Source organism: Natrix helvetica (genome assembly GCF_964273705.1).
Source record: "Natrix helvetica genome assembly, chromosome: 1".
Classification (NCBI taxonomy): domain Eukaryota; kingdom Metazoa; phylum Chordata; class Lepidosauria; order Squamata; family Natricidae; genus Natrix; species Natrix helvetica.
Window position 1 is genome coordinate 331900107 of NC_138548.1, and position 16869 is coordinate 331916975.

At 41.9% G+C, this 16869-nt stretch overlaps 1 protein-coding gene across 4 annotated transcripts in view; it reads right to left on the reverse strand.

Moving 5' to 3' along the window:
* SLC25A26 (solute carrier family 25 member 26) overlaps positions 1 to 16309 on the reverse strand; it is a 146666-nt gene extending 130357 nt beyond the window's left edge. For all 4 annotated transcript variants that reach the window (XM_081936296.1, XM_081936295.1, XM_081936298.1 and 1 more), the window contains exons 1-3: positions 16187 to 16309; positions 5536 to 5692; positions 239 to 348 (exon numbers count right to left, since the gene is read on the reverse strand). In XM_081936296.1, the coding sequence (XP_081792422.1) occupies positions 239 to 348; positions 5536 to 5692; positions 16187 to 16219 (300 nt within the window). In that variant the 5' untranslated portion in view covers positions 16220 to 16309. The remainder of the gene's footprint in view (positions 1 to 238; positions 349 to 5535; positions 5693 to 16186) is intronic.
* Positions 16310 to 16869: the final 560 nt, after the last annotated feature.

Consider the following 16869-nt stretch of genomic DNA (forward strand, 5'->3'; position numbering starts at 1 on the left):
GAGTGTATGCTTTAACTATTTTTGTTATATAATCATTATTATCTTATACATTACTATCCAGTTACTCCAGAAGGTAGGAAAAATCATAGCAATTCAATTGTTTAAGCACATTTCACTAACCGGTCAGTCCTAGACTCCAGAGGATGGTAGGACAGGAAGGCCTGGAGGAACATTGTCCGTGGGGTCACGATGGGTCAGACACAACTTCGCAACTAACAACAACAAAAGTTTTACTTACTATTTCTCCAAAGGAGGCCGCCATCATGTGAATAATTGGAGATAAATATGGAGAATCACCTGTATGCAGAACAGCCTTCGTATATTCGTAAGTGACAAAAAAGGCAGCAGCTGAAACACAAGATAGAATGTCTCTTTAAGTCCCCTAAGACTCCTTATGATTACATTACAATGCTTGTATAATAGACAGTAAATATGAAAGAAGAAGATGGTCCCCTCTGCTTGCAGAAACCATCATATTTACAAATATTTTCCATAGTACCATGCATCTTTCCCTCCATTCCAGTTTTATTAAACTGGGCATGCTGCTATGATATAGTCATTTTGTGAGGGAGCAAGCCATCTCTATGATAATCCTCTTCATGTTGTCAAATTGTCTGATATATCCAACAACCAAGATGACTAGATCCCCCTGCTATTTAACACACAATCTTCTAGAGATGGAGTTTTAGTAACACAACCTTTCTTTTTTTTAACAAGTCAGCAGGATCCAGAAATGATAAAACTAAAAATGACAACTTTAAAATAGGGAAACATGATAAGCCAACTAGAAAAGTCAAATGAGAGTCTTCTTGGAAATAAAACAAATGCAGCCAAACAAAAAGTTGGACATTTGGGGGACAATCATATGATGCTTTTTTGATATGTGGAGGTCCTGGATCAGGAAGAATGGCCTTCCACTGAACCCTAGCAAGACTGAGCGACTTTGAACGTTAAGAGTACATAGATAAATTGGTTTCTCTTGTTATTTTGTACGATGTTTTTAGCATTACTTAGCTGCTTAGTGTCACTACAGTGAGATGGGCAGTAATATTACTTCAATACAGTTAACTTCAGGAAGTCCTCGACTTATAACCACCATTGGGATCAGAATTTCCATTGCTAAGCAAGGTGGTTGTTAAGGGAGTCTCGCCCAATTTTATTATATATATATATATATATATATATATATATATATATATATATATATATATATATATATATATATATATATATATATATATATATATATATATATATATATATATATATATATATATATATATATATATATATATATATATATATATATATATATATATATGATGTATATGTATATGTATATATGTATTGTGTCACAACCCCTGGTATGCCCAAATATGGGAGGGAGCATACGGCTTCCCTTTTCTGTCTATCGGCTCACCCTAGGAGCCATCCAGGCAGAAAGCCCAAATGCCACACACACACACACACACACATATTTCTGCCTGGATGGTCTTCTGTAATGAGCCGAAGGACAGAAAGGGCGAGTAGTGAGCTCCCTCCCATATTTGGGCATACCAGGGGTTGTAACACAAATACATACTATTTCCCTGGCTCAGCTGATAAGGAGGAGAGCCTGTGGCTTAGTGGCTAATACAACTGCCTAATATGTAATACAGCCCTGGTTCGAATCCCAGTAAGGGTATGGCTAGCTGATGAGAGCTAAATAGCTTGAAATAGATCTATACTAGCCTCCCTTTATTTATTTATCAGCACAAATACAACACACACACACACACACACACACATATATATATATATGTGTGTGTGTGTGTGTGTGCGCGCGCGCGGGTGTGTGTGTATGTATATATATTTTGAGCCCACGCTTGAAGATGGCAGGTGAGATCCTGCCAAAACGTTGCAAAGACAATCTCAACCTTACACGGGAAAAGACCCGAATACAACAAAACCAGCAAATATATATATATTTGTTTTCGTAGATTTTCACGGGTGTAGGTATGCTGGTTTTGTTGTATTCGGGTCTTTTCCCGTGTAAGATTGAGATTGTCTTTGCAACGTTTCGGCAGGATCTCACCTGCCATCTTCAAGCCCTATATATATAGCCACAGCTATTGAGTCATTGAATCCCATGGGCGTTAAGTAAATCTGCTTCTCCCATTGACTTTGATTGTTGGAAACCACCTGGGAAAATTGCAAATGGCGATCTCATGATCCCAGGATGCTACAACTATTGTAGGTCCACCATCATGTCCAACCATTCTGTTGGAAGTGTGGGGGCGGGGGGAGAAAGGCTTGTGGGCATTTTTTGCATGCTTTTGCTGCAAAATGCTTAGGAATTAGGGAGTGTGGTTGTCTTTGGAGATGGAGCGGACTGCCAGTTCCAGCCTGGTTTCAAGGCCGCCATGCCCTGAGAGTGAACTGTTATCTGCCTAGCACCTCAGCATTCTCAAAACAATCTTGTGGCATTACATTGGCTGCCAGTGGACTGGTCAGGGATGTTGGGGTTGGGGAAATGGAAGAATTGCTTTGTGCTTTGCATGGGATTTCTCAGATTTCGCCTTGCTTTCCTGCAACCACTTTCTCTCAGTAAAAGTTTTTTTTGATTCAACTTAACGGGGATTCGAGAGTTTTGCTTTCCTGAGGGACCAGCTGGTTGTCAAGGATCCAAATTTTGCTCACGTGACCATGGGGATGCTGTAATGGCCATAAGTGCAAGGACCAGTCATCAGTCATTTAGCTGTTGTAACTTTGAAAAGTCGTTACAGGGATAGTTGTAACTCAAAGAATACCTGTACTTACAAACAGCACTTTGGATACAAGGCCAAAATGGTGTTTCAGAGCAGGTATGGTATTTGTGTGACATTTGTCAGTGGTTGCTTAAAGAATCTGTCTCTTTTTCCTGGGCCAAACATGTAATTCCAGGAAAATAGATCCTGAACACAATCCATACTTCAAAGCAGGCAACAGCATGTACTGCATGACACAATTACCATTCTAACAGAAGAAAATACTTGTAACTGTCCTTGGTACTCTTTGAGCGCGGTGGCTTTTCTTGCAGACATTTCATTACCAAACTAGGTAACATCATCAGTGCTAGTCTATCATTATCATATCAACATCATATGCATAGCTTCAGACCCAAAGCATTGAATCCCACCTTATTAACACAATGTTCCAGAATTAAAATGTTTTTAAATGCTTTTTTGAAAAGCCATGTCCCTTTAAACGCTGGTCAACTGAAGCCAAAAATTTTAAAATATTTTTAAAGGCAAAAATACCAGGGAAAGAATCTCTAAATCTGATATACTGTAAGTCCTATCTTCAGGTAGCAGAACATTTTGTTGATGTGGACATAAAATGTTAAAAAAACATTTTACACAGATCAAAGAGATGAGAACAGAAGCTCCAAAGACAATGTAACATGTTACTTTATTCCAATGTAACATGTTACCTTATTTCAATCACTTATTCAATTCAACAAATCCCCAAACTAGCTTACAAAACTTCCCTAATGTTTTTTTTAAAGCAATTGAAGGATTTAGCAAGGGAACTTCTGAGACAAAGAAAACAAAGCAAAACATAAAGGTAAAAATGAATACATATCAACCATTTTACTTCTTGCATCCAATCAAAATCCATGTTTTTTTCCCACCTCTTGTGTTTTTTAGCACATATAGAAGCAATTGTGTAATTCAACCCAATTCAGTCAGGTGTTATTCTAAAGATCTTTTTTTCTTCTTCTAAAATTCACCAGCAGTGTAAATGCTCTAAAAAGAAGCAGCATAAAATGAAAGACTGCATTATGAATTGGCAGCAGTATTTCATACTGGCCAAAACTAAAACATGTGTTTCCCCTGATATTAAAAGGGGGGCTTTTTGTAACTCTGCAGGACTCCAAGTAGATTTTTATTGCGTCCGTAAAAATAGGACAAAGTACAGAATTGTTCAAATGGTGCAAGAGCAAAATAGTGGACGTGACAGAAGGAGCAGTTGCTAATTCTGTTTCAGGGCTACCTCTGTTGCCCTCTGTGGCTAATCAAAAGATGCTTATCTTCTCCAAAAGAAGATAAGGAGAGAGAAGATTTTAAAAAAGAAACAGAAAAATTAATAAGTTGGGAAGAGCTCAGTAAGTTTAAAAGACGCCTGAGGATGATTCCATAAACTTATGTTAGCATCCACCATCGGAAGCAGAAAAAGCTTAGAAACAATGATAACACCATTGTATTCATGGAAATTAAAATGCAAAATTAAGTTTAAGGAAGTTAGAAATGCAAGTGTCTATATCAAACAGGATGAGACCCTTACTTTGTCCAAAACAGACACCCACTTGTGAAATAAAACTGTTCCTTCTCTAAAATGAGGCAATTCTATGAGCAGGAGTATGTTACTATTATTGATTTGACTTTCATTTATTATTTTGATTTGACTTTCATTTATTATTTTACTCACCGCCCCGAGTCCCTTCGGGGAGAGGGGCGGTCTAGAAATCTAATTAAATAAATAAATAAATTTTATTTATTAGATTTATATGCCGCCTATCTCGGAATTTGAGGCACCTTTATCCTGCCTTTATTATTGTTTACAAATAATTCAGGGCAGCAAAAATACATAATACTCCTTCCTTATCCTCCTTTCCCAAAAACAACAAACCTGTGACTGAGAGAGAGTAACAGGCCCAAAGTCATCCAAGCCAGTTTTTCATGCCTAAAGTGGAAATAGAACTCAGGGTCTCCTGGTTGCTTTTTTGCATTAGGGGAAGGGGCTCCCATAAGAGAAACACCCTTCTTCCTATCTAGAATATTTCTATTCTCCGCCATTCAGCTGGAACTCAAGAAGCTTCTTGAATAAGAAGCAAAACATTTTCAAGAAGAAAAAAAACCAAGCTGTTTTGGCCTGCTGGCAGCCAGTTAAGAGGTTGGGGAGGAACATGGGCCATTCCTGGGGGTTGAGGAAAGCTCAGACGAGGGCTCTGTGTGGGGAAGCAGAGAGGGAGTTAGTGAGGCAGAAGAACAGCTGGAGCCTGTTTCCAGTGCGCACATGCGTAGAGACAAGAACAACTAAGAAAGCAGGGTCGCCTTAGGAGTAAAGCCACACCTTGGAGGTGATTGGCCCCTCCCATAGGAAACAAAAAAGAAAGGAATGGGGAGTGGGCTTTTGCAGGAAACAATTTGTTCATTCCATCGGTTCAAGAGTGGAAAGTTCTGTTTGTGACTATAAGAGACTCTGTGCCAAGTTTGCCTTGCCCTGCGTTTGGAAACTAGTTATCTGGCAGCGCTCCAAACGATATAAGGTGAGTGTGGATAAACATTCCTCTGAAAAACTGTTGGCTAGCCTTACTGACTGTGAATGAAAGGAATTCACAGTCATGTAAATAAAAAGTTTTGCCGGGACAAAGACTTTGCTTCTTGCTTTCTAAGGAAGCCTGGGTCAAAACACAAGCAAGTCCGGTTGTCTTTTGGAAAAATATCTTTGGTCGGTTAGAGGGAGACCAGCTTGGAATAAAACTGGGAGAGACAGTTGCCCAGAATGCCTTACCATTTGGAAAAGATCCTATGGCAGCAGAAGGAACGCCAGCATAAATGCCACGGAAACCACCAGCCTTTTTAAATCCTTGGGGACTCTGCAGCCTAGTTTTGACTGTATCCAAAGGAAATAATGTCAGGTCCACACACACACCAGCAAGCCCGCCAGCCTTCAAAAAATAAAGAAACAAGCAAGAAAAAACATTATTAACAAAAAAAACAGTGATTTGTCAGAAGTGAAGAACACATGCTAAATAAGGCCAATTTATTTGAAAATCAGCTTTTGATATGGGTGGCCCAGTTCCTATTCTATTCTGGGCCACTAAGTAATTCCACATCGTCATTTTCTGAGTAGGAATCAAACAGGCGATTTTTCAAGCAAAACAAAAATTAAGAAGAATACTTAGTAATGCTGTAGAATGAAAGTTTAATTAATATGTTTAACATGTAGCTATCCAGAATTATCACTGTCCCACTCTGATCTATCTAAATGGGGGGGTATACAGTAAAAATAACAAAACATACAAGCAAATTAAAAATACTTTCCAATATGATATAACAGGACATGTAGAAATGACACTCCCAGAAGTAAGTACCTATCTCTATATATAAAAGCAAATTACCACTCACACAGCATCACAAAATCTCCAGAACCATAAAGGCTACAAACTTGAAATTTGGGGTGTTCCTCTTGGTTTCTAGGTGCTCACTAAGAGGATTTTTCAAAATGACCATCAGATCATTAGTATTTCTTGTATTATTATTAACACGCTCTGATGCTAAGGACTTAGATGTTCTACTCCCTCTCCCCACCTGAAAAGAACTCTGTTCAACTGCTACTTGGGCACAGGTGTGGCCAGCGCATGACTCATCTGGCCTGTGGGCTGGCAGTTTAGACATGCTACTCCCCCTCCCCACCTGAAAAACGCACTGATAATAAGGAGTTAGACTGAGGGAGAGAAGGGGATAAGATAGAGAGGCCTCTGTGAGGCAAGCCTGAGAGAAAGATGGGGCTAGGAGATGATCAATGGGGCCAGCCTGAGGGAGAGAAAGGGATAAGATAGGAGAAGAGCCTGATCATACAGCTTCGTAGCATAGCATAGATATCCAGCTAGTATGGAATATTTGAAAATAAAATAAATGAAAGCGATAGATTTAAATAGTGCCATTTGGGAAGAAAAATAATTAACTTGACATTTTATCATTACTGCATTTGAACTTAATTGTTCTTCTCTAGGTTGGATGAAATGACAGAAGCAAATCAGCTATTCCAATATTGATGGTAAAATCCAGGAAGGCTCATTACGATATGCAAACATAATGTCAACATGATGTGCCATTAGTACAAGAAACAGTTCTGAAATATAAATATGCAGCACTAACAACCATAAGACATGATCAGATAGCTAACATTTATCCACTGACAAAATTGCGCTAAGCCTAAATTATAAAATATCTACTGGCGGCTTCTGTCTCATTTGAGACAGAGGGGAGATTAAGGGACAAAAAGTGTAACTTCCATAAAGTGGGTGAGCGGAAAGCATCAAATTAAGGATCCAGGGTTTAAATGTTTTTGTGGTGCAGAAGCCATATTTTATCATAAGTGCTATGTGTAATTTGCAAGATTTTTCACTCTTTTGAAACAAGAAATATTTTCATAAATCTAATCTTAAATCCCTGCAGATTCTCAATCATCCAAGTTAACAGTGCTTTTCCAAAAGGTAACTGGACTTTCTTAGTTTATTTATTTATAAAATGTATTGGCCACCCGTGTACATATAAACAACAAAGTCAGTGGTTTTCAATTTATTTTGCTACCAGTTCGCTCATACACGCGCTTGTGCTTGTGTGCTCGCGCAACATCTGGGTGGGTGGGTGGGTGTCTGGTGTCTGGGTGGGTGGGCGGAGCCTTCCACCACAATTACTGGTTCGCCCAATCTGGGGTGAACTGGCAGAAACCCACCTCTGAACAAAGTGATAAAACACAAGATACCAGTAAGAGAAGGTAGTAGAAAAGACAGAAGGATAATAGTAATAAAGCCTTACAACACGGGTAAATAACAGAGTAAATTTGGATGGTTTACAAACACTTCGCTTCTAATTCAAGGGAAAGTGGGGAATCTGCAATTGTTGTTATAATGTAATTGTTGGAAGTGACATAAAAGATGATTGAACATATTGTTGATATAATGTAAAACAAAAAGCTGCCAATGTTTATTTCTTAATTTTTGATCCTTTTTTTTTTTTGTAAAAGTTGTGAGATTCGGGGGGATTTCCACCTTTCGTACGATGTAGCTGTCAAAATTTCCTTGTACCTATTTACCCTTTCCTATAAATATTTGTAAAAACCAATAAAAAATTTTTTTTTAAAAAAGGGAAAGTGGGGAATGGATGGATTTATATTCTTTGCTGTCATCTGCAGAGTGCTAATGCCCAGAAAGTCCAGTTCCGTATTTAAAAAGTACCTTTAGTCTAAAGTCTGAAAATTGACTTAATTACCATGCATCCCAAAGCCTAGCACAAATCTCTCTATTTAGTATAAACAACTCATTCACCCTGAGCCATGCACCACACAACCCCAAATGTTAACTTCAGCTGCTAGCAACCAGGAGTTCAACTAAGAGTTCACTACAGCATAGGTAGTCCTCACTTATTGGCTGTCTCATTTAGTGATCATTCTAAATTACAATCATGTTAACAAAACAGTTTTGCACCCAGGCCTCATATTTACAACCTCTGCAACAACTTGTATTCACATGGTCCCCATCGGGCGCCTCACAACTGGCACACAATTACAACCACTGTACTATCTTACAGACACATGATTGTTGATTGTGTGCCCCAACTCTTACGCAAAGTTAAACAGAGAGGGCAGAAGTAAAATTGTACGTATATTTTTACTTCTTTTACCTTTCCTTTGTTTTTAACTCTATATTATTCCATGCTTATCTTTTACTTAATGTAAAAATCTTTAATATTTTTTAAAAGCCCCAAAATGACTTAGAAAACAAAAAGTAAAATCCTTAAGGGTCTTTCCATCCCAACGGTTGCCGGGAGGGGTAGGTACGAGGGCAGACAGAGATCTTATAACCGGTTGGGAGACCGTGGTCGTTGGATACGGCCGGTCATCTGTCCCAACCCCCGCAATCTAGGTGGTCAGGACCTACAGAGACGGGGCCTGAGAGTGATGCTATGCAACGCCAGGTCCGTTGCCAATAAAGCCCCCCTCATTAACGACTTGGTCTCTGAGGGGGAGCCGGACCTGGCAGGGATAATGGAGACCTGGCTGGGTCACGAGGGAGGTCTCCCCCTCGTGGAAATGTGCCCGCCAGGTTACCGCGCATTTCATCAGTCACGGGCCCAGGGCAGGGGTGGTGGGGTAGCGGTTATCATAAGGGAAGGCCTTGAGCCGAGAGAGTCCACTGTGCCACAGATAACCGGTTGTGAGTCCCTATGCGTGAAGTGGGGCCCAGGGAGGCAGTTGGGCTTGCTGATTGTATACTTGGCTCCTCGCTATGCATCAGCGGCCCTGCCCGAGCTCCTCAAGGTGATCGCCGAGATGGCGGTTGAGACCCCCAGGCTCTTGGTCATGGGGGACTTTAACTTGCCATCGGTAGGGGAAACATCCGAGGTAGCTCGGGAGTTCATGGCCTCCATGACAGCCATGGACCTGACCCAAGTAATTCAGGGCCCCACACACGAGGGAGGTCACACACTGGACCTTATCTTTGTCTCTGGCCAGTGGAGGAGTGATCTGGGAGTAGGGGATTTAGTTGTTACACCCCTGTCATGGTCAGATCACTCACTTCTCCGTCTTGAATTTCCAGCCGCTACTCCCCATCGCCGGGAGGCGGAACCGGAATGTCCTAGATGGTTCCGCCCCAGGCGCCTGATGGAATCTGATAGGTTCCAGACGGAGCTTGGGCCATTTCCTGTAGCCCTGACCCGCACCCAGATGGAGGACCTAGTGGCTGCATGGAACAGTGCGGCCGCCGGGGCCTTGGACCGGGTTGCGCCTTTGCGGCCTCTCTTGCGGCAGCGATCCACCCAGGCCCCTTGGTTTACCAAGGAGCTGAGGGTGATGAAGCGCCGCAAGAGACGCCTAGAGAGCAGATGGAGATCGTCACGCTCTGAATCTGACTGATCACAGGTGAGAGCCTATTTACGGACTTACCTTGTGGCATTAAGAGTGGCCAAACGTCAGTATTGTGCCACTCTTATTGCGTCCGCAGATAACCGCCCTGCCGCCCTGTTTAGGGTGACCCACTCCCTCCTTCAACAGAGGCCGCGGGAAGCCCCTTTGCAGGGTAGAGCAGAGGAATTTGGGGAGTATCTGCAGGACAAAATCGCTCAGATTCGCAGCGAGTGGGTCCCCTTTAGTGGTCTAGAAGGGACGTCGGAGGTGGGTCTTGAGGCGCCATTCTGGGAGGAGTTTGACTCTGTTACTTCCGACGATATGGACAGGTTGCGTGGGCGACTGCGAGCCACCACATGTTTATTGGACCCGTGTCCCTCCTGGCTTATACTGGCATCCTGGGAGGTCACACGAGGCTGGCTCCAGGAGCTAGTGAATGCTTCTTTGAGAGAGGGGTTCTTGCCGGCCGTCTTAAAAGAGGCGGTGGTGAGGCCCCTACTCAAGAAGCCTTCCCTGGACCCGGCTATGTTAGCTAACTATCGTCCCGTCTCCAACCTTTGCTTCCTGGCGAAGGTTGTAGAGAGTGTGGTGGCACAACAGTTCTCACGCCACCTGGAGGAAATTGATTATCTGGACCCGCGCCAGTCTGGTCATAGCACAGAGATGGCTTTGGTCGCGTTGGTGGATGATCTCTGGAGGGCCAGAGATGGGGGTTGTTCCTCCATCTTGGTCCTATTAGACCTCTCGGCGGCTTTTGATACCATCGACCATGGTATCCTATTGCATCGTCTGGAGGGGCTGGGGGTGAGGGGCACCGTTTTGCGGTGGTTCTCCTCCTACCTCTCTGGCCGAGCGCAATGTGTGTTGACAGGGGGGCAGAGGTCGACCCTGAGGCCACTCACTTGCGGGGTGCCGCAGGGGTCGGTCCTCTCGCCTCTCCTATTCAACACATATATGAAGCCGCTGGGCGAGATCATTCGTGGGTTCAGGGTGGATTACCATCTGTAAACGGATGACACCCAGCTGTACATTTCTACCCCGAACCACTCCAACGATGCCGTCGAAGTGATGTCCCGGTGTCTGGAAGCCGTACGGATCTGGATGGGAAGTAACAGACTCAAACTCAACCGGTCCAAGACGGAGTGGCTGTGGCTACCGGCACCCCGGTTCAACCAGTTGCTTCCATCACTGGCCATTGGGGGCGAACAGCTGGCCCCCGTGGATCGGGTACGCAATTTGGGCGTCCTCCTAGATGCCCGGCTGTCAATGGATGACCATGTGATGGCCGTGGCAAGGGGGGCGTTTCACCAGGTTCACCTGGTGCGCCAATTGCGTCCCCTATTGGACCGGAACGCCCTCCGCACAGTCACCCATGCACTTGTGACGTCCCGGCTGGACTACTGTAATGCTCTCTACATGGGGCTCCCCTTGAGATGCGCCCGAAGGCTGCAGTTGGTTCAGAATGCGGCCGCGCAGGCAATTGTGGGAGTCTCTAGGTACTCCCACGTAACACCTCTGCTGCGCAGGCTGCACTGGCTACCTGTGGCTTTTCGGGTGCGTTTCAAGGTGTTGATTATCATCTTTAAAGCGCTCCATGGCACAGGACCTAGGTACTTGCGGGATCGTATCCTGCCTCATACATCCCTTCGGCCGATATGCTCTCACAGAGAGGGACTCCTCCGGGTGCCGTCCACGAGGCAGTGCCAGCGGGCGACGCCCAGGAGTAGGGCCTTCTCTGTGATGGGCCCGACCCTCTGGAATGACCTCCCCCAGGACATCAGAACAACCACCGATCTCCGCTCCTTCCATAAGAAGCTTAAAACCCACCTGCATTTTTAAATTTTTAGGGGTTGGTTTTAAGTGGATTTTTAATTTTTACCACCCTGTACAGCTTTATGGTTTAATTTGATTTTAAGTGTATTTATTCTTTGTACATGGTTTTTAATGTGGTGCCTGTACACCGCCCCGAGACCCCTCGGGGAGAGGGGGCAGTCTATAAATCAAATAAATAAATAAATTAATTAAGGGAATTAATATCTGTAACAAAATCACAAAACAGGTCCCAATATCCATATTAAATAGCCACACCAACTTTAGAAATGCCATTTAATTAAAAATTCTGCAGAAGAGCACAATTTTGAATTTCTTCCTGAATGCAGTACCAACCAAGCATAAACTGAAAAAAATACCAAGATCTGATATCCCCCCACCCCCCCCAAATTTCCAGTGGTGGACAAACTCTCCATATCCTATCTGGGGACAAACATAAGTCAATGGATCAGTTCTGAAAGAAGCAGTTCTGCAAATGCTTAGGGCGATGAAACAATTTTATAAATTAAGACAAGCATTCTGAATTATGCTGAGAAGGCTACAAGAATCTAATGCAGGGCCCCCAAAATGGGTGGTATAGTTTTTATATGCCATCACCATTGCTTTCTATATCAACTCAGCTTCATAGGGCACTTCAGAAGTCAATCTTAAAGGTGATAAGATGGTACGGTAAAGGTAAAGGTTCCCCTTGCACATATGTGCTAGTCGTTCCCAACTCTAGGAGGCAGTGCTCATCTCCATTTCAAAGCCAAAGAGTCCGTGCTGTCCGAAGGCGTCTCCGTGGTCATGTGGTCGGCATGACTAAATGCCAAAGGCGCATGGAACACTTTTACGTTCCCACGAAGGTGGTCCCTATTTTTTCTACTTGTATTTGTACATGCTTTCGAACTGCTAGGTTGGCAGAAGCTGGGATAAGTAACGGGAGCTCACTCCATTATGCAGCAGTAGGGATTTGAACTGCCGAACTGCCGACCTTTCTGATCGACAAGCTCAGCGTCTTAGCCACTGAGCCATCACATCCCTATTAAAAATACCCACAAGCATTTGCCAATCTACTGGTAGTAATAAGTCTAGAGGAGTTTCAAGTCACAAATTTGGTCTTAGTGGAGAGTTGTTTCCCATGCAGAATTGTAACTGGAGCAGGCAAAGGGCAAATAGTTTCTGAAACAAACAGCACCACTGCTTACTGACATTAAACACACTTCCTTCTCATCCAGTCCTTGCAGAATCCAGACCTTGGGTCAACACTTCTATTATATCCTCTACTTGTCCTAGGATAGGTATCATCAACAGTCCAATCATCAACAATCTGATGACACCTCAAAATAATCCAACATCTTGATGGATGACAGCCCACACTAATTCGGGAAATTCTCACAGGAAGGAGCAAAGGATTTATCAAAGAAAAATGAAAAAGCAACAAGCAATTGTCATTAATTTCAGTTCACATGGAATTAGTTTGCCTTGTATTGTTGGGTTCTTTCACAACAGAAGTCAAGGATAGCCATCGTCAGCCATGATATCTCATTCAAAAAGTGCTCACTAGCTTCAGTTAACATTTTAATCAATAAGTTAATTACTCTTTTAATCTGCTTGGCTATTTTGCATGCATTGATTTCACTACTCCCTATCCTTTTAGCTCTTTCTCCATCAGAATTCTTATCTGTAGCAAGTGATTAAGAGAAGAAAAAGAAAATTGATCTGGTTTTAATCTAGCCATCTGGCAAAAGCATGAATCAAAAGTTACTAATTGGTTCTTTGGATTTGAAACTTTTGTGTCTTATACATAATTTAAATTCATGAAGTAGCTAATGTGGAGCATCTGCCAGAGAGTACAAATACCTAGATGCCTATTTTAACTGTGGAAAACAATAATGATTTTTTGGACAGCAAAGGAACATTGATACCCTTTCTGGAACTACTTTTATAGTTCTAAAAGAGAGGAATAGAAAGTTTTGCACATAATTTGATTTTTTTTAATGCCATTTCATTATTTTTGGACAGCCTGAGGCAATTTTAGAAACCCGAATACCAGGGGAAAGGTTTAGTATGTTCATATGCTTTTGAACACTATATTGACTACAGGAAAACTGAGGAAACAGATTCTTCTTAATGAAGGAATACATTCACCATGGCTAATCTATTTGTTAACAACCAGAAAAGTAAAAAAAAGCAGTCTTACAAAAGGAGGGACTCTGAAAAAGATGACAGAATTTAAACTACCTACAAAGAATTAAAATCATTTATTAAGACACATAATTACAAATGGCTTAATCGAACATGATATGGAGACAGAGCAAATAATAAACTATATGATTAAGTGCATGCAAATGTCGACGAACAATAGTCATGGATCAATGGAAGAAGTCAATAACATTTATACCAAGCTACAGTCTTAGGGAAAATTTGGTGCAAAATGAAACATGGTATATAATTATGTTAACAATTGCCAGGATGGATAAATCAGCTATCCAGAGTCACTTTGTTGAATTGGGGGCCATAGAAATCAATCAATCAACCAATCAATCAAATAAATTGACAGGAAATGTTAGACATGCCACCACAAAAAAGATGCTTTATGTTTAAAAATCCTCAAAAATATTAGAAAGAAATACTCTAAAAAGCTCAGAAATTAAATTTGATTTAAAACCACAAATATTTTTGGCAAATGTGATCTGAGAATACAAATAAAAGTTATCATAAGGCTTACTGTTCAACATTGGAAATACAAACATACGGCTCCATAGTTATTCAGTGGTTTGCAGTATTAATTAAAACTGATCAACTATGAATAATGGTTATGAATCATGGCTCTAGTTTATGGATACGTGTAGATGTGCAACTATATAGCTTGTATATTTGGGGGGGGGGGGTTAAATCACTTTATATACTCTACTTTTATTTTGTTTTGGTTTTTTGTGTTTGATTATGTGTCATCAAATGGCTGTCAACTCTAACAGCTTCATAGATTCTCCATTATGTCTGTCTATAACCTAATCTTTATGGTCTTCCAACAAGACAACAGCAGGGATCATAGATATGGTCGACCTTTGGGTTCAAAGATGTTGTGCAATTCATGTGTGGACACTGGGGTAGCCCTGCAGTAAAGCTACCCCAGTGTCCACATATGAACTGCACAATATATCACCTTTGAACCAAAGGTCGACCATATTGATGATTCCTGCTGTTGTCTTGTTGGAAGACTTTAAAAATTGGGACCTTAAAGATTAGAAAGCACGATGGCACTGAAAGTTCATTATTGTAATAACTGTGGGTATTATTTTTATAAGACTGAGACGCTACCTATTGCATGATCTTACACATATTTTCTTTCCAATATGCCTGTCATACCACAGTGAATTAGATGCATTTATTTTTAAATAATATGCAAGTAATATCCTACCACAAGCCTCTAAGTCAGGGGTGTCAAACTCGATTTCATTGAGGCCACATCAGGATTGTGTTTGACCTTCTGGAGCCTGGGTGGGTATGGCTAGGGTGGGAGTGGTCAGCATGACGTCACTTGTGTCAGGGGCGCCTGTCGTTGGTTGCCAGTGAAAATGGAGCTTGGGAGAGCCACAGGTGATCTTTATAAGCTGCATTTTTGCTGGCAGAGACACTACGGGCTGGTCCTTCACTGTTTCCAAGGTGGCCTCATGGGCCAGATCTAAACAACCTGCGGGCCCGGGCCTTGAGTTTGACATCCCTGCTCTAAGTGGATAAACCCCATTAAATATTCAGTGCCTTCTAAACACAATAATTTGCAGAAGGCTGAATGGTGGGTATTTTAATTAATTACAATTCTCATTACAACTTCACAAAAAAATCATTGGGAGGGAACTAAATTATTATTACCAATAAATTTTTAAAACATGGCCTGAAGTGCATGTGTTTGTAATCTGTTTACAACAAAGATGTTTTCTTATCAAACTTAACTTCAGGAGATTACAAAGGCACATCCATACAAGTTTTATTTGCAACAATAAAGTCATGCCATGCGGGAGGGCGGTTCAACATTCTTTTTTTAGCAATCCCAAATCCTTAAAATAACTAGGTGGTGTCCTATCGAACACGTACAGGACTCACAGCATTTAGCTTTTGACCCCAGACAATGCTGCCATCTGCTGAGTCTCTCATATTTGATATAATGTAAGAATTATTTCTAAACAGGTCTTGTGCAAGATGCTAGCTAGCAGCAGCATAATTAGGAAACTTGTTCAATGTCAAAAAACCCCAGGGTCAAAAAGAAACTCAGTTCATTCTAAATCCAGTAATTCAAAATACTGTAATGTGTTGCCCCCGAGGAATGTATAGAATATGCACGTTTTTAGTTCTTCTTTTCACTAAGCTACCTGATCTGAGATGCACAAAATCCGGCTGACACCAGATGGCAGCAAAAAGGACTCGCACTGGGGAGTTGTCACATTTTCGCCCCATTCACCTCTACCTTGCTTTTGCATATATGTCTTTTAAACCTTTTTAACAGTGAAGAAGTCACCAAAATGCCCCGCACACCAATTGGGGATCTATGCAAAATCAAACGATCGTGGAGACTTCAAAAGAGTTTAGCAGGAACAGGGCTATGCAGTTTAAAACTCATAATTAAAAGACCTCAAACCTTTTCAGAGGTTTTTTCCTATTGGATCTTCCACCTATAACCAAGTTTATCTAGTACGGGCTGTAAGTCTCCTTCACTCACCACAAGGGAGACCAAGAAATCCCCACGATCCATGCGTGCTCAGAAAAACCATCGAGATGCGGCAACTACATTGCAACCTTGCTTCCCATGGGCGCAGCCATATTGGAAGCTTGCCCCGCCTCTCTTAATATCACGTGAGCAGTTGCCGCTCCGAAGCGCTGGCACATTTTTCCCCTCCAGTAGCGCATGCGCGCTGCCGACAAGTAGTTTCGCGTGTCTGTCATCGCTTCGCAAAGAGTCTTGTTTTAGAAGTGGATTAGAGGGCACGGTTATTGGGGGAGTGTAGGGAAATGAGTTGGCTCAAATCGTGGGAATTCGGATTCCTAAATATTGTATGAATATTCAGTTTTGCCTGTGCGCAACAGAAGGCGCGTTTTTCAAGTGTTTTTGCAGAGAAAAATGCTATGGGTAAGGCAATTCAGAGGAAAGTAAGAAAGTTATCTTGCTCCGTTGTCTAAATCAGAGTTTATCAGCAACTTTAAGATGTGTGGACTTCAACTCCCAGAATTTCCCAGGCTTTATTTAAGACTCCAAACACATCTTAAAAGTTACTGAGGTTGAGAAACAACTGCTTTAAACAACAAAAGAGATGGCAGCAAAGGGATACTGGTAATCTAAGCAATTGCGCAGGTGTTTGCAGCCCCGATATGGTAGCTGTAAACATCCCCCATTTCCCCTTTAGT